The following is a 21,438-nucleotide window of genomic DNA, read 5'->3' on the forward strand; positions in this document are numbered from 1 at the left end:
AATGGAGTGTATGTATGTATATATATATATATATATATATATATATATATATATATATATATATATATATATATATATATTATATATACATACACACACACACACACACACACACACATACTCCATCGCAAAGGGCAGTTTGCGGGTGAGGGGGATACTGTGTGTGAGTAAATGTGTATGCATTCTTGAATACGCCAATATGCAAATATACTCAAATGATTCGACGGGATAAGGGTTAACATTGGTAACATTGGGTCGGAGGGTTGGGGGGCTAGGGGTGTGGTTAAAGAGCATAGAGTTTCCATGTTGCTAACAAACAGCATTTCAATTAACAGGATTTTCATTTACTTTAGACTATGTGGAAAAACACATAATAACCAACTTAATATTTACTTTAAAACCTTAAGGCTTCAACACAGGCATGCCATGATTTTTTAAGAGAGGGGGGGACAAAAGAACGGGAAAACATGAATCTCTTCATGTCACTGTTAAGTACGATGCTAAATTCACTCCATGTCAGAGAGCGATGTCGTTCCCTGTCTGCTGTGGGTTCGAACCCCGGTCGGGCCCAGCCTCCTGGGGCTCGTGTTGGTCGCTAGGGCATTGGGCCTGAGGCTCGGGCTCGTGGTGTTGCCGCGTGTCCGTACGGCGGCCCGTGTTCTGTACCTCCTCGTCCTTCTCTCGGATGAGCTTCTCCGTCTCGCCGTCAACCCCCCCGCCCGCCGGTGGGATGGGGAAGTCCGTGCCGCTCTCCCTGGTCAGCTTGCTGCAAGACACAGAATGAGCTTCAAACTACACATCCCTGGCCCAGAGAGACTAACATCACACTCACTATTAGACATGATACAAGCTTCAAACTACAAGCGTCTGGCCCAGAGCGACTTACATCTCACTAACTATTCCAGACACACATGAAGATGTTCTATAAATAGTCAAATTAGAGGAGTTCCATGAAGCAACCAAACATTCTAAGGTACAGTAGAAGTTTTAGCTTTCTTGCTTCTAAGGCTCATTGTGTATTCTTTAAATACACAAATGCCACTATGTTCGGCCTGTCCTGCCCTGGCCCGTCTGGTGCTGACCGATGGGCCGTGGGCGGCGGGGAGCGTACTTGCGGTTGCGCTCCTTCACCACCATGCGGGTCATGCTCTGGATGCAGTGGGCCCGGTAGTTTTCGTAGTGGGTCTCCCGCGTCACGTCCTTCAGGTCCTGCATGTGTGTGCGCACCAGCATGTTGCGCAGCTTGATGAAGTCACAGTGGGACTGGTTCTCCACTGCCAGGACCACGGAGCCAGGGAGAGAGATAGAGGAAGTCACGAGTCACGCAATTACACTTTCACACTTACAGGGAAATGGGTGGCTGCTTGATTTTGTTTCTGTTCTGTGAGTGAGGAAGGACCAGGGAGCCACTGCCTACACTGCTGTATTCAATAGATCGATCCAACAAGATTAGAAAAGCAACGAGAATCACCTCAAACGGTGACGTGGGTTCAGCATATTGAGCCCAGGTCAACATGGAGCAGAAAGTGGATTCTTTCCCCCACGGTTCATCGTTTCCTCACCTTCAACGATACCCCACGGGTACAGACGCCCACGCACCCTCTTGCCCTTGGCCTCCACCACCGTGTTGCTGCCGATCACAGCAAACGGGATGCTGTCCTGGGGGACAGAGAGAGGGGGATGAAGATTTACCATTTAGTAATGAACAGTGGACTCTAGGGGACTGCGGCCGGCTGCCTGTTATATATGTGTGACTATTTTATTATTAAAATGATTATTGCTGCTATTCTATTTTTATTTAATTGATACATTTTTATTATATTGTCTGTTTTAAAGATATTTACAACTGGTTTGCTGTTAGACCGAGGAGCCAGAACAAAATAATTGTACTCCCTTATAGTTGTTTATGACGTGTCACAATAAATTATCTTGAATTTAACAGACACTTTAATCCAGAGTACCTACAGGCAGGTCCCTGTGGACAAGGGAATCAAACGCAGTACCTTTTTGCTGATATGCAACCCCCCAGCGACCAGCCCCCCCCCCGTACTGTGGTGATGATGGTGTGATTACGATGCGGTACAGCGTTCAGTGTAGCAATGCAGCAGCACAGTTTGCTCCGTCCGCCTTACTCACTTTCAGCTCCTGGTCCTGCTGCTTGAAGTCCTCGTCCTCATCAGAGTCACAGTCGGGGAACTGGTAGATCTTGATGCCGTACTGCTCAATCTCCTCTCGGATCTGCCCGCAACAACCCCGCCAAACGGAGGGTTGGGATTATGGAAGCCAGTACATTGGGATGACAATGGAATTTTTCTGGAGAAGGGAGATAAAGCCTTGCCTTGATTTTCTTCCTCCGGACCTCCATGGGGGTGAGCGTGTCGGCTTTGGCCAAGACGGGGACGATGTTGACCTTTTCATGCAGAGCTTTCATGAACTCCACATCCAGAGGCCGCAAACTAAAAATAAACACAGCACATACTTTGGTTGAGTTCCAATGCAAACAAATACCCCTGCAAGAAAAACTAAGGTTCCGGTCGAGTAGTACAAGAGTACATTGGGACATTGGTGCAAATGTAGACCTGTTTTTGGTCTGTAAATGGTAGTAACTTAAACTGGCCAATAGAGGGAGCTCCTTCCATTTTATTGTGACAGTTACTGTATATGCTTTAGTCGCATATATTGTAATGTCAAAGTGCAGGTTCACCAATTACACGGCTGAATGCACCAGAAAATACAGCGTCGGCATTCGCTTCAAATGAATACTGCAACTAACATAATCATTTTTTCGACCAATGAAGCTAATGCAAGTCTACAGAGAGTAAAAAAGCCAGCTGCTGCATTAACAATTCATGTGCCCAGTTGCTTTACTGTGGAACACTAATACATCTAATGTATGCGTTGTCGCAAAGTTTAATATTGTGATGACTGTGCCAGATAAAAACTTGTATGGAATATATTATAATACTGTATATAGTAATATAGTCCGGATTTAAGCGGCTGTACTCGAAAAAAATTGATTTCGTTCATCACCAAGTTGACGATGTTGCAGCGTCGACACCTTTGTGTAAGTATTAATTCGTCCTGCAAAGAGGAGGAAGTAAAAGAGGAAAAGAGAAGAAGGAAGAAGGAAGAACAACAACCGTGTCGTACCCGTGTCCAAATGGTGAGATAAAATACAGGCAGCAGTGCACCCGGTTGTCCTGGATGTTCTTGCGGTTCAGGCCGCTCTCGTCCCTGAAGTACTGCTCAAACTGCTGGTCAATGTAGTCAGCCACTGGCTTCCAGCTGAAAAAGTCAGGAATAAACAGAGGCACACCACCGTCAAAGACCACAACTCACCACAAAGAAAAAACACAATTATTATTATCTTTTAACAGAATGATCATCTTTGTTCAGATGTTGCATCTATATTTCCTGCATTCTTGAATTTGAGGTGTTGGGATATCTTGGTCATCAGTTCAAGTGTGGTACGTGACAGTTACCATTCTGTGTTGTTCACCGCGTCCCCAAAGCCTGGAGTGTCCACTATAGTGAGCTTCAGCTTGACTCCTTTCTCCTCTATGTCCACCGTGTGCTTGGTTATCTCTACCGTCTGCGTGATTCGCTCTTTAGTCATGGCACAAAGAATGAGTGAACGTTACGTTTAAGTGATCAATCTGCTTGGAGCAGTCAAAGGGTATGAAACACGGCACATTAAATATCACTGTAATCAACATGAAAATCGAACAAAGCCTGTCACTTATTCCTATCGCTGTCTCACCTTCGGCGTTCAGCAGCCTCCTGTCCTTATAGAGGTCTGTGAGGAAGAGGCTGTTGACCAGGGTAGACTTACCCAGGCCTGACTCTCCTTCAGGGGGGAGGAAACAACACGTCAATACAGACCTGTTTCAGTCCCTCTAGATACCATTAGAAGACCTGAGCATACGCCGTTACTGACCTGCAACCATGAGTGTGAAGTCAAAGCCCTTCTTGACGGATTTGCGGTGCACCTGGTTTGGCAGAGTGGCGAAACCCACATATTCTTTGTCTTGATCCTTTAAAAGAAAAGAAAAAAAACATTGAGAACATCCAAAACTCTATAATATATTATATCATAAATACCATATAATCTACGATAGCATCAATGACATCTGATGTGTCGTACAGTATTCATGTTCAAACAATCAATGTCAGCCTGCCAAGTGTGACATCGGTGTTGACATGCGTAACGACATTTAAAAGCCTGTCATGGCGTCCTCTACATTATCGGCCAATCACAACCAATTTCACTCAAGCTGAATGAATGAAAGCCACCCCAAGTTCTCAAACTAGGTCAGTCTCCACAGCCAGACACACACACACACACACACACACACACACACACACACACACACACACACACACACACACACACACACACACACACACACACACACACACAGTTTCTGAGTCTCAACCTCCGTCTCACTGGAGTTACCTCAGTAGACTCATAGGGGTCAAATCGGTTCCAGGGGCTCTTTGGCCTGCAGGGGCAGTTAGGGGAAGGCAAGTCATAGTCCTCCGCCCCCCCGTCGTACGACAACACGGGGCTGGAGCCCGAGTCTGAGCTGCCCGCCACGGGGGGCCGCAGGTAAGACGGGGTGTGCGGACGATCCAGGCCCTCGCATTCCCTGTCTGCGTCACAGAGGTCGATGGCGTGGTGGGGGCCCGCGAGGTCATGGTGCCCCTCCTGGGGGGGGTGGGGTAGGTGGTGGCCCCCCATGATGCTCTCCAGCTCATAGTCCTCCGAAGGACTCAACGGCTGTGAGGGGCCGAGTGGAAGAGGACGGACGGGCGAGGCATGGCGGAAGGAGCGGGCAGAGATACATGAGAAAGGGAGGTTTGGGTGGAGGGTGAAGGGTCGGTGGGGGAGGTAGAAGGTCCACACGTAAGAAGGAAGGGTGCGGAGGGACCACGGAGAAGCGTCTGAGCTCACCATGAGGCCAGCATTGTTGTGGTCTCAGAGTTCATACGTTGTTTGAAGCATATAATGCAGGTTGAATTCTTGCAATATATTCTTTAAAGACGCACAGTGAAGAAATAACTGACAATTACGCCTTCTAAACTTTCAGTAATTGGTGCAATAAATATTGCAGACACCTCTGAAGAATTTTTTTTCGTTTTGCTCATGACTTTTTCCTGCTGACGTATTTACCGTTTGAATTGCCAGCCTTTCATTAACAACTTTTTCACCAAGTTGGGGGAAAACTAGTTGTGCCTAAAATAATAAAGAAAAACATAAGAAAGCTTTTCTGTACCAAGTAAAATTCCTCTGCCATCTGCCTGAATGGAAAAATAGGACTAAAGGCTTTGTTGACGCTCATTATTATGCCCATATCTTGTTCCTCAATGTTATGGCTCAACAACTTCCGAAACAGAGTGAGACAAACATCCGTTCCGGTAGGACAACAAGAAGGTATTAGTAAAGGTATTCTCTTGGTGTCATACACCTCACACCTCATTCCAGAGCACACCCAGAGGTCATTGGCCAGCACAATCAAGAAGCACAAGTTATGATAAAGGAAAGCCAACTGAAAACTATTTGGCGTACTTTAAAACATGTTCCTACGATAAACATGCTGAGCTCTTCCTGCCGTGCCCATCTCTGTCATAGAGAGAGAACAATTGATAAGCTTACATCGCAGAACAATTACTAACTTGCGGACTATCTGAGGGAGATGACTCCATCACTATACACCTGAATGAAAGGCCTTCAGTAAAAACAAGTTGAGGACCATCAGGTTTTAATTTGCGTGCCATTAATCACCATGTGAAAATCCTATGACGAAAGTCGGCTGAGCTTTGGCGGCCTCTAAAATGACCTAATTCCTGGTTCTTTCTCATTAACCAATGGAGGTCAGTCCTTCGTTAGTCATGATACTTACCGCTATGATTGGAGGGAGGTGGTGGGTGCTGGTTCATAACGGGATATTTTGTAGGGTGGTCACTTAGACTCATCCCCAATGCCAATTCAACTTGAAAGTTCCCATCACCAGTACCTGTTCAAAGTCATGGTTCCCAGTGTGCTGTTGGTGGTGGTGGTGGTGCAGGGGTGGAGGAGGAAAGTCAGGGCCAGAGTCCTGCTCATCAGAAGAGGAGAGGGCTTCATGATCGCTCTCCTCCATTGCAACCGGGGCCTCGGTGCACTCTGCCATCTCAAAGCAGGGAATGTGTGTTTGCATGTGGAGTCATCGTGAGGCCAGTGTGGCAAGAGACACGCGGATCCAGAGGATGACGGAAGGGTAGGTCATGGGAGAGGGCGATGGGGTGGGGGTCAAGGGGTCAAGGTATGATTTGGAGTTCAAGGTATGATTGGATGGATTTCATTTGGATCAGACCAGGGCAGGTAGACAGGAACAAAAAGAGAAGAACAAAAAAAGATGAAAAAACAAAGCAATGGGAAACATGAATCTTCCCGAAGGAACCGGTAAGGGCTCAGATTCTGAAGATCAAGCATTAATAAGAAGACAAAAATATTATGAAGAATGAAGCGTCTGCAGGAGTAATCATCCCGATGATGGAACTAGCTTACAGCTGTTTCTGCACTGTCCAAATGTACCCTATTCTCTTAACATGCCATTGTGATAACATCTACCTAGAAGTCATAATAAGGTTGAATGACATTTTGCATAATCATCCACTAATAAAATAATCAGGCATATTTAATCACCTATTTATCCCATTCTTATTCTTGTGAAGTCGGTCACAAAAATGTAATATTGTGAAAATGATTATCCCTACATGGTTTATAAACTCATCTTTCCATGGATTGAAGATGTAATTATCCCGGGCTTTAAAGCTTATTGACAGAGAATACATTTATAAGCTCAAAGCTGAGAAGGCTAGTGATCTGCTTTCATCTGCCACATCCGAATCCCAAAGTTCAATGTTCAACTAGCCCATCAACACATCCCAGTACATCCTGAAAGCATCAAAATCTGTTATTCAGACCTTTGCCAATGTCTCATTGCTTAAGTGGCTGCTATTGAATCAGAATCTCTCTTCAACAAATAAAGCATCAATGAACGAATCTAATAAAGTATAACAATCTAAGCCGCATTCACAGCCTTATAGATGTTTCATTCAAAATGTTTAAACCGACTACAACTTTACATTCACTTTACCAACCCTGAAGCTTTAGATCCTCGATCCTTCCTGTCTCTATGTAAGGAGAGTTGCCTAACCAGGCCAACTAACCTCAACCTACAGAAACCTCTGGTCCTTCTCCAAATAAACACTACCACATACAGACTACAAACTCCAAGCCATGAAAGACCTCACCTGCCGGGCACACCTTACCTACACGGCTCTCTCTGTTTAGAACAACTTGTCTGCTCAGCTCTGTGGAACCTGGTCTGTATTCACACTGCAGGAGCCCAAACCAGAAGAAGAACAGAGTCCATAAACCTTTTATACCCCCCCATCCATCCCAGCAGGTCACAGTGTCCTTCAGCCCATTGAGCTCAATCACTGCCCCAGGGCCCATGTCTGCATTGATGTAACACTGTGGTTCACTGTCATTCACAAACTCAGCCCAGACCCAGGACCAGGAGAAGCTAGACGGGCACATACACAATTGATGCTTCATTTAAAATTGTGGGACTGGGACATTTTTGGTCAAAGTTGATTTATGATTGAGTCACTCGTTGGATTATTGCTGTATTGCTTTACATTTGCCATAAGCCTGTTGTATACAGGTTTAACCAATAGTGTTTGCATTTTACAATGGCCGGCATGTTTATGGCAAAGAGTTGGCTAAATGCCCACAGAATCCCGGAGGTCTTTCCCGAGGTCTCATTGTTCTCATATCCCATGTTTGTCCTGTGGTTGAACTGATTCTACTCAGACTAAAGGTTTACGCTTCATTCAGGCTTCACATCGTTTATTTAAGAATTCTTCCTGAATGCCGACAAAAACCCGAAAAGGTGTTGGATCAGTGTCTGCATGGGGGGCAGGGGATGTAATGGACTCCCTAATAAAACCAACAAACCGAGCCCCATGAACAGAGACTCCCAACGCACGAGAACAAAGCCATCTGTTACAGAGAGCACCAGTGGCCATGACATCATCCAGCCCAGACCATAGAGAATATCCATCTGAGCTACTTGGTATGCCTGGCAACGAGTCCTCTGAAGCGGCCGACCTCAGGATTACCGTGCCATCTACCCACTTCCTGAGCGGGGAGGACCGGCGTTCTATTCACCAGAGTTGCTTACAACTGTGGATTACAAACAGTTGGATGTAGAGGAAAGCTTTTCACTGTTTATAGGTTTTCCACAGTCAAACTTTTCCACTTTGCTCCAGACTTTCTTGAAACGGTTTGAGTACCTTCTGCAGGAGCTATTCAAACGGGTCTCGTTTCAGCCCAAAACCACTGAAACTGGCCGTCGACATTGGTGTTGCCATAAAACCTGCAGTTGGGTTCAGGGTGGCTAGCTAGAGCCAGTGAAACTAATGAGGTGGCTGACCAAAGAGAGCTTTTAAATCACTCAATGTAAGGGAATGGAGTTGTTCATTTGAATGAGGGGATTAAAAGGTTATTAACATGTAAGCCAAAAGGTTCATTACTTGGCCTAAGGCAAAGGGACAGGAATTCTCCTGTGTCTCCTTGCATTCCTCATTAAGTCTCTCTTAAATAGAGAGATTTAATGAGGAATGGCTTTAACAGGACAAAATACAGGAATAACAAATCTATGTGAAAGTGTGTAGATGGAAAAAAGGAAGGGGACAAATCTTTAAGAGGTGGTAGAGTCAAAACTGCCAGCCTCTACCAAAATGAATGGACTGTGCAGATTTCTACCAAACCAGAGTTATTAAACCCCTAGAAAAAGAGTAATGTACTTTTGTACTAGAACCATTTCCAGACCTAGTTGTTGATAACTCCCATCGTCCAATTAACAACAATGTGGGTCAATGAGTGAGGCCTCGTCTGTCAATATGATTAGAGGACATGCTATTGACTGGCTACACTACAAACACACATCCGCGTTAAACTGACCCATCTGCAATTGCACAACACCAAACACCATTCATTAAATCTCATGTCACGGTCTTTCCTATAAATACTAAATGTTATTTGTTATCCATGGCAGAAATCTCCATAACCAAAAATGGCAGGATTATCGTTGGACGCAATAGGGCACAATGCAATGTTGATGGCTCAGTGAGGTGCAGGTTTATAGTACTCTGTAGAGCAGATGAGAGAATGGCTGGTTGTGGTCTCAGGGGGCAGCTGAAGCCCCACACAGGAATGCCACAGCAAATCTTTCTTCTTAGCTAGCACTCTACCTCAACTACATGAACAATATGTGTTTTTATTGATGCACTGGACTCGATTGTAGAAATGGCATGCATAGATACATAATTTACATATTGTTACATATTTTATTATACACAAGACCATGTCTTGTGATCTCCATCGACTTGTGTCGGTCTTTGAAACGCATTGAAGCTGTGTGTGTGTGTGTGTGTGTGTGTGTGTGTGTGTGTGTGTGTGTGTGTGTGTGTGTGTGTGTGTGTGTGTGTGTGTGTGTGTGTGTGTGTGTGTGTGTGTGTGTGTGTGTCGGGACCCTGAAATGTTTCCGGTGCTGCTGAACAAAGTTAGTGCTCAATCTCCAACGTGCAGGCTGGCAGAGAGGAGGGCCTGGAATGTCCTGTTTGTCATCTTGTGTGCTGAGTAAGTGGGCGCAGTGCAACCAATTGACCACATCCCAATCCATTACATCGGCTGTGTTGACAGCAGCAGAACAAATGCACCGGGACTCGATAAACCCATGAGAATAAAAGCGACTGAGACGCTATGAGTAGAGGGCAAGAAGCAGGTCACTCATCCGTCATAATTAAAACAACAGTCCACTTTTGAACGAACTTTTAATGAGATTTCACAGTGGGACTTTAACAGGGTCCACGGGGCGACGGCGGCTACACACCGTCCTTGAGAACCAATTAGAAAAGGGGACGTGAGCGAGCGCAGCGTCATCAGATAGTGTAGCTGAGAACATGCTGCCGCTGCAGTGCTGCTTGTTGATGTTGGAGCCTAGTGTTGAGTTCAGCTGCCACTGTAATGACCGATTACGACTTGGAGACAGAAAAGGCCACTCTCTTGGGTGGGGGGGGGGGAAGCCTCACATTACGATCTGGGAAATTAAGACTTCTTCTACTTCTTCACGTGGTGGATGTTGTTGTAAGCCTCTGTGTGATGAAAGCCCTTTTCAACATTGTGAACATTTGAGTCTACAGAGCAATTTACAGCCCCAACAATGCTCGCTGCACAGCTCAACAAATACTTGGTCCGTTGCTGTTTTTTCTGCTCTCACATTACCATTTGAGAGAAGGGATCGTATTGAGCATCTTTAAGAAAAGACAAGGATGCACAGTGGTACACCCAGTCATGCAAACTGCAGAGTCTCTGTTAAACTTAATTTATAGCCTTAGCAGATGAACAGCAGTGTGCTCTTTAAGAATCCGTTTAACAACAAACTATGCACCATGGGAAATCGAGTCATTTAGCTTTTCCCCAACAGTAGGTCCCCACTAAGGATTTTGAGTAAGACATTCAGCACTACAAATGCCATGCAAATTTCATAAAAAGAATGCCTTATGAACAACATGATCGTTATCCACCTACTAAATGCACTTTGTTTAAATAAGGGGATATTTGTAGAGTGGATGCTCTGTGAAGCACTCTGAATGGCAGTGAGGGTGCCCTTGTGGAACAGTTAGTAGCAGGTGGTGCAGCATTGAGCGGGCTGGCCCAGCTGTGTGAATGATGTGGTTGTTTGGTTGGTTAAAGCAGAGGTCTGTGAGATGCTACTACACTGTCTGACTGAAGCTTGCTAGTGGGTACACAGGCTTAGCTATGATGGACATGTGTAGACGACACACACGCACACGCACACGCACACACACACACACACACGGGGACAATTAAGACCCATCAGCTAACAATCAACTTTAATAGGGGACCCAAAAGGCGATGCTGTGGTACTGTGGTATACTCTTTGACTCTCCTGTAATAGACACCAGGTCATGTTACACACCAGTATCAAATGACATTAGCACTCATAAGCCTTTAGCATCCCTGCTCTGCTCCAGTCAGTCACTAGTATTCAGGTGCACTTCACTTTACCATTAATGACCTCATTCCATTAAGACTTCCATTACATCCTCTATCTTGATCATCCATAAGATTCCAGTGCAATCAGCTAAGTAGGGTCTCTGCCAAATAAGTTGTTCAAACAGCTGTTAGCCGGTGTGGAAGGGATTCCTTCTGCAATATACATGAGCAAATTACCAAAGGCCCGGTCACACAGACACACAGACACACACGATCGGAAGGTACATACCTCTGAATCAATGTTTGGATCAGAGTTCTCTGCCATATTTATCTTTTTGCCAGTATACATCCTTTTCCCAGTATAAATCCTCTTAATGGGACCAGCAAGGCCAGGAGATAAGACGGACCAAAGTAAACAGCATCTTTCCTGAGGGCACCCCGCATTACATAACCACACCTCCTCTATTTACGTTCACTCCAGTAGCTATGCCAACTCGCATTTAGGCTGGAAGGACATCTTGAATACACACTCTTACGAGCTCCATTTCAACCACTGTCAGTCTAAAATATCCAGATGGCTCCACCCCTTCTCCTCGTGTTTCAGCCAATGTGTGGCTGGCGTGCAGGTTGTGGGAGGGACCAAGGCTGCTGCGGCCTGATGTGATCCTCAGACTTCAGAGAGGCTGCTGCTCTGCAGGGGGGCTCCACAACAGTGGCCTTGCCGCCTTAAACCAAGACACACAAACACACACACACACACACACACACACACACACACACACACACACACACACACACACACACACACACACACACACACACACACACACACACACACACACACACACACACACACACACACACACACACACACACACACGCCTTACCGTATAATCTGCCAGGCTTACGATGTTGAGGGAGCTCTTGTTTTAATCACTCATTCTCAAGGAGCTGAGGCTTTGTAATTACAGAATTTCTTTGGATCTTGTGTAAATTGTCTGCTGTAAGGAAAGTAAAGAAAAGCTGGCTTAATGATAAGACCAAAGAAAAACCACTTCTAAGGATGGTGGGTGAAATGAGCACAGGACGAAACTAAGGTATAAACATGAGTCCAGTTGGACCAAGCGTCTCACATCAAACTAAATAACAAAAATGAAATATCCAAAATGTATGGATGTTATTCAGCCTTTTTTTTTTTTTAAGTAATTATACTTTGATGGAAAATCCTAGAAAGGATGTTGGTCCAACATCTCCTCATCAGGAAACAGGACAGACAGCATCTGGCTGAAGCTTTAATCCTCCTGCTTGACCCTCATTTTAGGGATGGTTATCAAGGATCCTCCTTAGTGGCCTGCTGATCTAGGGGTCCGCTTTACACAGCCCCACGCATGCTACATATGAGAGCACACACACACACACACACACACACACACACACACACACACACACACACACACACACACACACACACACACACACACACACACACACACACACACACACACACACACACACACACTCTAGAGGGCCTTTGAGTGCGGATCATATCCCAAATCATCCGGTGGAGGGCCTAGGGGCGGGGCCCGGGGAGGACTTCCTTGATGAAATCCACGACACTAATAGAGCGGCCACAGAAAACACTGCATACCGAAGTGCAGATGAACAAACAACCACTGCAATCTGGCATCACAGGGCTGGGTTCTTGTTGGAACCCCACAAACGACCCCAGAGAGACATGGAGGTTGTTCCTTATGTCTGGGTTTTTATTGTTGTTGTTCTATGTTTGTAACCGAGTGTCTACATGTGTTTAGGGGTTGTGATGCTGGCAAACTCCCTTCGAAAGAAGATGGTTTTCTCAGGTTCAATCTGCGCATTGGTGAGGGGGAAAACATACCTCTGCCTTTGAAATATTACTTTGTTATGCTGTTCCACTGTATACATTTCAAAGGTTAAAAAACAAATACATGTCAAGCACAGATTTGAATGGTTGCACATAGTGTTATGTTATCATCTTACACTATATTTTTCCCTGGTATCTTTCATACAAGCTCGTTCCTGGGATTCAAGTAGCCATACCCAAATAATAACGCTTGCGTTAACACAACAGTGATCCATAATGTGCAAAGTGCCATTGTTTATGGATCGATATGGATTTTTCATTTATAATTTATATATATCGCAATGTGTGCATCAACAATACACTCTCTTCCATCCTCTCTGTTTTCTAATTGAGAGAATGGAAGGAAGAAGGCAGTATAGAGAGATTATAGTGCCACCTATTGCTTTGCTTGATACTGTTCACGAGTCACAATGTATGTGTATTCTTTTTTAATTGCACATAATGATTGACAAAGTGCAGTGGTTTTATACACAAACTTTGCACTATCTTTATTGTGCGACCATACAGTTTAGTGACGGACAAGGTCGCATAAAGTGTAGAAAACGTAAACAAGGAACAGGTTGGTGTAATAGAAGCTCACTCCCACTGACTCCAACCAAGGAATCCGTCCACTGCTCAGGAACATAAATATTGTTCCACCAGTAGACTCTAGATCTGCCGAACCTACACTTCCTACACTTCCTCCTCTATTCAATTAGGCCTGCTTTATCGGACAGAGGAGGGTGAGAAAAAAATGCAGTGTGCCCCCCCCCCCCCCCCTGACTTTGTTTCCCCCCCCGCTCTCGAAGTGCAACAATGGGACAGGAGGTTGCGTTGAATGCTGTACTTCCATTGGGGGTGGGGGGCGACTGGGGCAGAAACCCCATTGGGTAAAGAAGAATTAGGCGCTCCATTGTTCAAAGGCATTTTTCATCAAGCCGAGAGAATTCCATTGAGGAATGAAAACATTCGCTTTTCATCAATTTGAGGGGACATTAGAAGGCTTTAGTTGGACATTACTTAAAGTCTTTCCACTGTATCCCACATCCATCCAGCCATCCATCTTGTTCACTACTTATTCAATTAGCTGGGAAACTGGGCCTCTAACACAGATAATAATCTCTGGAAAAGTTCCAATAGGACTTAAATATGTTAATAAACTCAGCACCGCACCAAAGAGGAAGTTAAAACGGACAGAGCCATGAAAAATACGATTAAAGCCTGAATTTGTGAAAGTCTGCCTCTAGCAGTATAGTGGTGCGAGTGTGAGGCTAGCTACTTTCACACCGTGTTTAAAATATAAAGCTCATTTTCCACCTTCCCCCACCTGCAGTACCTCCATGGTGGTCCACCCTCCCACCCATATCATAAGAGCCTCCTTGGGGAAGGCCAGAAGTCAACTCCCTCTCTACAACCTGACGTCTAAAAAAGAAGAAGAGAGGAGGCCATCCCTCCTTTCCTGGAATAATCTGACATTAATCTAAAAAACAAAATCTGAAATAATTCAGTCCTGTTCATGTTCATTTGTCAATAGGTTGAACGTTTTACCTAGGCCTCAATGTATTTGTGGACTTTTGCCATTCAACAGAATTGTCAGAGTCAGGTTATATCAGCATTTACCAGCGATTCCTTGCCCTGTTGTGACAGAACCAACTTTGATCCACCTCACTGTGATCAGAGCGCAGGCAGGCAGCCAGCTCTGCAGCACCACAGGCTGGAGCGGGGGCCTCCAGCAAGGCCAAAGGCTGTCGGGAGGGCTTATTTTAGCCCCGTTTCTATTCTGCTGACACTCCCATAACATCCATCGTCTATAGCGAGTCACATGTAAAAAAAAACAAACATAGTTAGCCATATGGAAAGCATTAATGATAAGTGTGATGCTCGTAACCGCTCGGTGTACCAGGAAAGCGCTGTGATCACCATGGATGACAGGACTGCATGGTACACGGTGTGACCTGCTGAACACGCAGCAGCACGGTTATCACTTCAAGCAGCTGGGAAACTTCAATCAGATGTACCGTTTCAGTTGGGAAGTTCATGCTAAACGCTAATGCTCCGCGGACACACACGCACACAAATATAAGCTATAATGTACATTTTCAAAGCCACAAGAGGGTATGTCGTTAGCGATGCAAATTCTTATTCTAATTATTATCAACAGTTGGCAGAGAAAGAAAGTATGCTGTTTATATTTAGCTATTATACAAAAATTTGGGAGATTATAATGTCTATTGCCGTTCAATGACCCCTACACGGCGGTTTGTACTGCAGAGCTGCGCAGCACATTTCCCACCATAGAACAAATTGCCTTTTTTTTTATCCGGTCTGGAAGGTGATTTCCTTGTTTATTTTAAGTGGCGTTACCCAAACCCAGTTAGGGGAAACCGACACCTATGAGCAGAAAAAAGCTGCAACAGACAAAACATCTGTTCTCTGCTGAACTCTGGCTGGCCGGTGAAAGTGGAAGTCAAGGGAAGGCTATGGGACCGTGCTTCTGTTCCACCGCATTCCACACCTATCTGTCTGTCTCCCACGCCGGCCCTGCAGCAACGCAGACGTGCCTCCTCTGATACCTCCTGCTGCTAGCGGGGCCTTATCACCATGTTGATACCGGCGAAAACGGAAGCTCTGTGGAGCGGTGTTTTTGTTGTGTGACTACAGATCAAACGGGACGAGTGATGTCTGCGTCTGGGCATGACATCCTTTGTCGCTGACGGACTCTAGTTTTAGAAGCAAACTTCAGGGATCCTTCTTACTTCCTTTTTTTTTGGTCTCTCCAGCAACTACCTAGATATACTTTCCCAGATCATTGTTGTTGTAAGCTGAATAGCGAAACCCAAACCCATCACAAGTGCAAGTGGAAGCATGTATCGATTTATTTGACAATGCCACCTCAACTTTCTAAGAATACAAGATGTTCCCTAAGCAGGGCAATTTGTCCCACTGTTGGCCATTCGCCATCAACCAATCAGCTGTTTTCAGTCTGGAGGTGGCAGACAGACATGAAATTGACTGATAATGAGCATACGGTTCCCTGGCATATGACTTGTTATCTAAACTTCCCAATGAGACTGGAGTCTTGAATTCGCAGCTCATCCACCACGCTCCCTGACCGCATGGTTTCCTGAGGCATCTGGGGTCAGTTCCCTAGCAACAGATCTGTTCCAAGGGTTATCTCCTATACTTTAAAGATTGGTGTAGTGTTCATAGCACAGGGAGTGAAGGACAAACAGAGAACCTTTTTTTTAATTCCTGGGCCTCTGTGATTGACACCCTACCACAACATGACTTCTCCCTTGGCGATTATAAAGTATGGCTCTTGGCTATGAACCAAAGATGTTGATTTTGTCCCAATAGTTTCCAAATGAGTCAAAATATTCAGGCTCAAATCTTTCAGCCTAAAAAAATAGGCAAATATTTTTCTACCAGTGAACTAATCGAATTGATTCCCAAAATATTTGAAGCCGAATTACCAAAAAATATATATTATACATCATGCTATTTTAAGGGAAAAAGGCAAACATTTAAATCTTCACATGTACAAAACTAGAACCTACATAAATTACGTTTCCAGTCCACCTAAAATGATCTACCCTCTATCCAAGATTTCAATGCAAAATCCTACAATGTCATCGAGTCCTAGCCTCAGCCATGGTGTACAGTCTTGCCTGGGGTGGGGTTCCTCTGGCCTGGGCCTCAACATAAACTCTAGCTTAATTGTCCTCTTCCCCACTAATCTTTCGTGCCCATTCCCTTCACAGATGCAGCCCACTTCTCTAATCTCGCAGCCCCCGAAAAGCCACATAAAAATGCAAACACAAAAAAAAAGCCAGGAAACCGCAAAAAAGGTGCCCATTTAACCCCACACGTCCACACACGGCAGGGTAGTGGTTGGATGCCTTGCCAAGCGGCTTATTTGTGACAGAACCACCACCAGACCCCACACATGCAAGGCAGCCAAGGCCTCCTGTACAGGGTACCAGCAGTCACACACACACACACACACACACACACACACACACACACACACACACACACACACACACACACACACACACACACACACACACACACACACACACACACACACACACCTCGTGATTTCGACGTTAGCGACAGTGATGACATGATCTAAGACGGGCTCATTCTCAAAACGTTTATGTTCCGAGTCGGGTCCGAGCAGATGGTTATCCTAAATAAACAGACAAGGAATCCATCACGGAGCATATCACTGTCAAGCAGACACAATAATAAACGAAGTGAATGAAAACGGATCTTCGTCCCTCATGCATTTCACACACACACCGGTCGAGCCAAGTCAGGTTATTGTTCTATGGAGAGCTCGAGTACTACGCTATACTACACTACGCACAGCCTATATTATCATACAGCTCCTGGTCATAACACAGGTGACGGATGCTGCGTGCTACACTTACCATTCAGCAGGCGACCACGAGACACACGGACAGACACCGGTCCTCTGCAGAGCCCAGAGACGCCGAGCAGCAGCGGAGGACGACAGTATTACAATGAAACATGAAGGCTGTTATCATGCTGATAGGGTGCCCGAGGCAGAAAGGCAGCGGGCTCACAAAACAGAGTCTCTGGATGAGAAGGAAAATACTAGAAGGATCCATGCACGGACACACACACACACACACACACACACACACACACACACACACACACACACACACACACACACACACACACACACACACACACACACACACACACACACACATACACACACACACACACACACACACTTGTTATTACTATTAAAAAAATTGGTCAATGACACCAAATAACTAGATAATAGCTAACTATGGTCTTCTGTGGTCAATCTATGCAGAGGGCTGTGACCACTGGTTTGTTTAGCTAACTGCTACCCTGGGGAGGGTGTGTTTTGGTACAGTCGGTGGGGCATGTTAATATCTATTTAGACTGGCGACGGCCGGCTCACTCATCTACACGACAGAAGAGAAGCCAGCAGAGCAGCCGGAAACATTGGGAGGCTAGTGCTCAGTGTCCAGGTTCAGTGTACCATAATGAAAACCAACTGTATTGATGAACATTAATACAGTTTCTCTCATTCATTATTGCAAGTTATATAAAAATAGATATTTAATGAAGTTGAACCACATGTGTAGAACGTTTCAAGTGGAATGATTCATTATCCTTCACAGTGTCATGTTAATCGTTCAATTTATATCGTTAAGGAGCAATGTTAATGAGTAATGGGAGAAATTATATAAGAACGTCATGCACCCAGCCAGTCACACGGCCTCCTGCAGATCTATACACCGTGACATTCATCCTGCCATTCAAAACCCCCGGGAGCAAATCAGCAGGGCTTATAAATGTCACAGAATGCGCAATTAAGAAAAGTGCATGTTTAATTCTACCAGTCAACAGACTTTAACGGTGCAGTGTGTAGGATTTAGTGGCATCTAGTGGAAAGCGCGCAACACCATTGCATTGTTGATGTAGAGAACAGAGAAAGCAAAAAATGAACTGTCCCTTTACACATGCCAATGATGCTTTGTTAGTTGTCATAGTAATGTGCCCGGTTAAGCTGTAGGATGCGTTGTGCATGACATTATTGAGGCCATACCAACTAGTTGTCCATGCCTATTTAACTAGGAAAGAATATTACTTATTTCAATTGGCCCACTTAGATAAGAGCAGCGGAGGAAAGAATGAAAGAAAGAAAAGTATACGATAACACGCAATTTCTGTTTTACACTTCCTCTCTGTGTCAGCTCACGGGGTATGGAGGTGTTAAAACAACCAACTGTTATCCATGATAACAGTTGCCATGATGCCATTGTTGGATCCTGCTTATGTTTATCTATTTTAGGATTACTTTCTTCATGTGAAAGATAATAGTTTTACTTGGTCTTATTTGTGTCCACAGGCAGAAAATGGTTATGAAACTAAATAAAAGCATGGAGAACATTTGATCTATTGTAAATGAGTAAGTAAATGAGCTTTGATTTGAGATCTGACAAACATTTCCTAGTTGGGAGAAGTACTGCACTTCTCCCCACAGCTTTGCATAGGTTGAACAAGCTCAAAAGGCCTTTAATCACAAAAAATAAAAAAAGTCTGATTTATTTCCGGCAAATGGGACACGTCACATGGGCCTCAGAACGTTCCACTTTGTAGAACACAAAAAAAGAACTAAGTACAGCTTAAGCAATATGGTGGCGACACTTAAAACATTGGCTCTTTCTCTGCGGATTAGCCAGTTTAAACTGAAATACATAAAAAAGAATGTAAAAAAAATCATAGTTTCAATAAAACAACGGCTTCTCCTCCATGCTAGCAGAAGTCTAATTGCTGACCCAAAGTCTGGATTCTCAGGCTAACTATTAATAGCTCACACACCAGCAGCTAGCAGAGAGCTATCAAGGCAGCAAGCAGAGACCCAGCACAACCGGGCAGGCCTATGGTCCACTTGGCCCGAACCGGGCTGTTGATTAGAAAGAGGAAGAACCTCAGATGTCTTCCTGTACTATGCAATGTACTACCTCCCAGCTGAAAGACCAGAGCAGTTCAGTGACCGCACATTTTGAACACATAAAACCTAGCGCCAAATATAACAAAACAGAACCCGTTAAAAAGGATTGATGGAACTGCACACATGGGTAGGATACATACTTGTTGCTTCGCTGTGAAAAACCCTAATGTTACAAGTCTCAAGTGCACCATGTTTCCCCCATCCTCCCAAAAAAGGAGGTTTTCGTAGTTTATCTAGCTATATATGTAACTCCTCTGGGACAGATTCTTTGCTGCTTGAAAAGACTGAATGGTATGCGTGAAATATGATGAAGCACCGGCTGGCGATCCCCCTCTAATGGAAATGTTTCAGACAAAGGGGCACCCCGTTGGGAAGGATGCCCAGTGCTCCCAACTGGGCAATGGTGCAAGGTCCGAGGCAACACTATTACCATAACTAGACCTCTCATTCAGACGCGGCCAACACTGACCTTAATGGACGAGAACCAAGAGGGGAGCAACTTCACAACGGGGCTGCCAGCAAGGTCTACCGGGGATAATACTGTACTGCAGGAAGCATTCAATCAAGGCCAATTTGACTGGTAGGGGGTTTATAAATACATCGACAACCTGGACCTCCAGACGCATGTCGGATGGGCTAAAGCCGGGGTTCTTGAAAATAAATACTCCATGTGTTTTTGGTGATGGATGGTGAACAGTCAAAACAAACATGAACTGCTTTTTTTTTTTTACTATAGAAGATGAAATTCTGCCCGTTTGTTTAAAATGTGTGTGGGATATTGTCTTTGTGACGTTATGCAATAGCTGCCGCCATTGCATAACATTTTTACAGTCCCACTTACTGTGTAGGCCTCGACTTCCCCATAGAAAACTATTTCAGAGCCATAGCCTGAGTCAAGATGACCAGAAAGTTCACTTAGCCATGATCAAGAGTGGAGTGGAGATGCTCTCCAATGATGACGCTTTCGATTGTCTTAGGCAGAAACAACGAATTGGCAGTGACAATAGAGTTGCTACAACTACACAAATACACACATTTCACCACAGCGCTATCTGCGGCACCACAGCATGCATATACAAGTACAACACGATATGGGCACACGTAATACTTCAACAGAATACCTAAACCAAGGTTTCCTCAATTAAAACAATGCACCCTCCTTTCAAGAGTCCTGATTGTATGTTTAATATATTGGAACTATACCATCATAGGAAAAAACAACAATCAGTTATCATTAAATATTTCCCATAGTTTGAGATAACAGATCTGGAAGGCTTTCCAAACAATAATCGCAGCATAACTCTTAAAAAAAGCTTATTCTCTTCCATGTTCTTGAGCGTTTCTATATTCTCTCCTCTCTTATTAATAATTTAGCAGGTGAGACCGGATGACGTCGAAGCAAAGCATTAAACAGCTGTTGGTTTCGTCATTCCTTTGAGTTTATTAAATGAATGAATGAGTGTGTGATAACACTGTGTTCTGAGAAGACATGGAATTAACAACTTTAGTTCCCACAAGAGCCTCCCTCATACCAGAAGCAGATGAACTCAATGTTTTATAGGATACAAGTGCCAAACAAAAATGGCACACATCTTTTCTTGTTTAAAGGTCCCATGACATGAAAATCTCACTTTGTGAGGTTTTCTAACATAAATATGAGTTCCCCTAGCCTGCCTATGGTCCCCCAGTGGCTAAAACTTGCGTTTGGTGTAAAACGAGCACTAGCTGTTCTGCTCGCCTTTGAAAAAACGGAGGCTCAAGCGCGCTGATTTGGAATGTCTGTGCTCATGACGTCATGAGGAATCTCGGCTCCTCCCCTTACTCTGCCTGGCCCGCCCAGAGACGTTGGCCCGCCAATGAGACTCGACCGTGCGAGCGCCACGTGTGTGTGTGTGAATACACACACTGTAACGCAAGTGTTTCTTGTCGGTTCTTTGACGTGTCTTGTATTTCCACAAC

General features: G+C 44.7%; 1 protein-coding gene across 6 annotated transcripts in view; it reads right to left on the reverse strand.

Moving 5' to 3' along the window:
• Window positions 1-21,438, reverse strand: part of septin4b (septin 4b) — a 35,987-nt gene that overhangs the window by 2,729 nt on the left and 11,820 nt on the right. The window contains exons 1-12 of one of the 6 annotated variants that reach the window (XM_030381218.1): window positions 11,364-11,878; window positions 6,018-6,173; window positions 4,457-4,780; window positions 3,938-4,034; window positions 3,761-3,847; window positions 3,483-3,606; window positions 3,151-3,285; window positions 2,339-2,456; window positions 2,137-2,238; window positions 1,563-1,659; window positions 1,112-1,274; window positions 667-766 (exon numbers count right to left, since the gene is read on the reverse strand). In XM_030381218.1, coding sequence (XP_030237078.1) covers window positions 667-766; window positions 1,112-1,274; window positions 1,563-1,659; window positions 2,137-2,238; window positions 2,339-2,456; window positions 3,151-3,285; window positions 3,483-3,606; window positions 3,761-3,847; window positions 3,938-4,034; window positions 4,457-4,780; window positions 6,018-6,173; window positions 11,364-11,423 — 1,563 coding nt within the window. In that variant the 5' untranslated portion in view covers window positions 11,424-11,878. Of the gene's footprint in view, window positions 1-666; window positions 767-1,111; window positions 1,275-1,562; window positions 1,660-2,136; window positions 2,239-2,338; window positions 2,457-3,150; window positions 3,286-3,482; window positions 3,607-3,760; window positions 3,848-3,937; window positions 4,035-4,456; window positions 4,781-6,017; window positions 6,174-7,299; window positions 7,520-11,363; window positions 11,879-17,389; window positions 17,674-21,438 lie in introns of those variants that run through there. The other 5 variants (XM_030381217.1, XM_030381216.1, XM_030381219.1 and 2 more) reach the window with 5 other exon arrangements.

The sequence above is a fragment of the Gadus morhua genome, chromosome 16 (assembly GCF_902167405.1).
Source record: "Gadus morhua chromosome 16, gadMor3.0, whole genome shotgun sequence".
NCBI classification, from domain to species: domain Eukaryota; kingdom Metazoa; phylum Chordata; class Actinopteri; order Gadiformes; family Gadidae; genus Gadus; species Gadus morhua.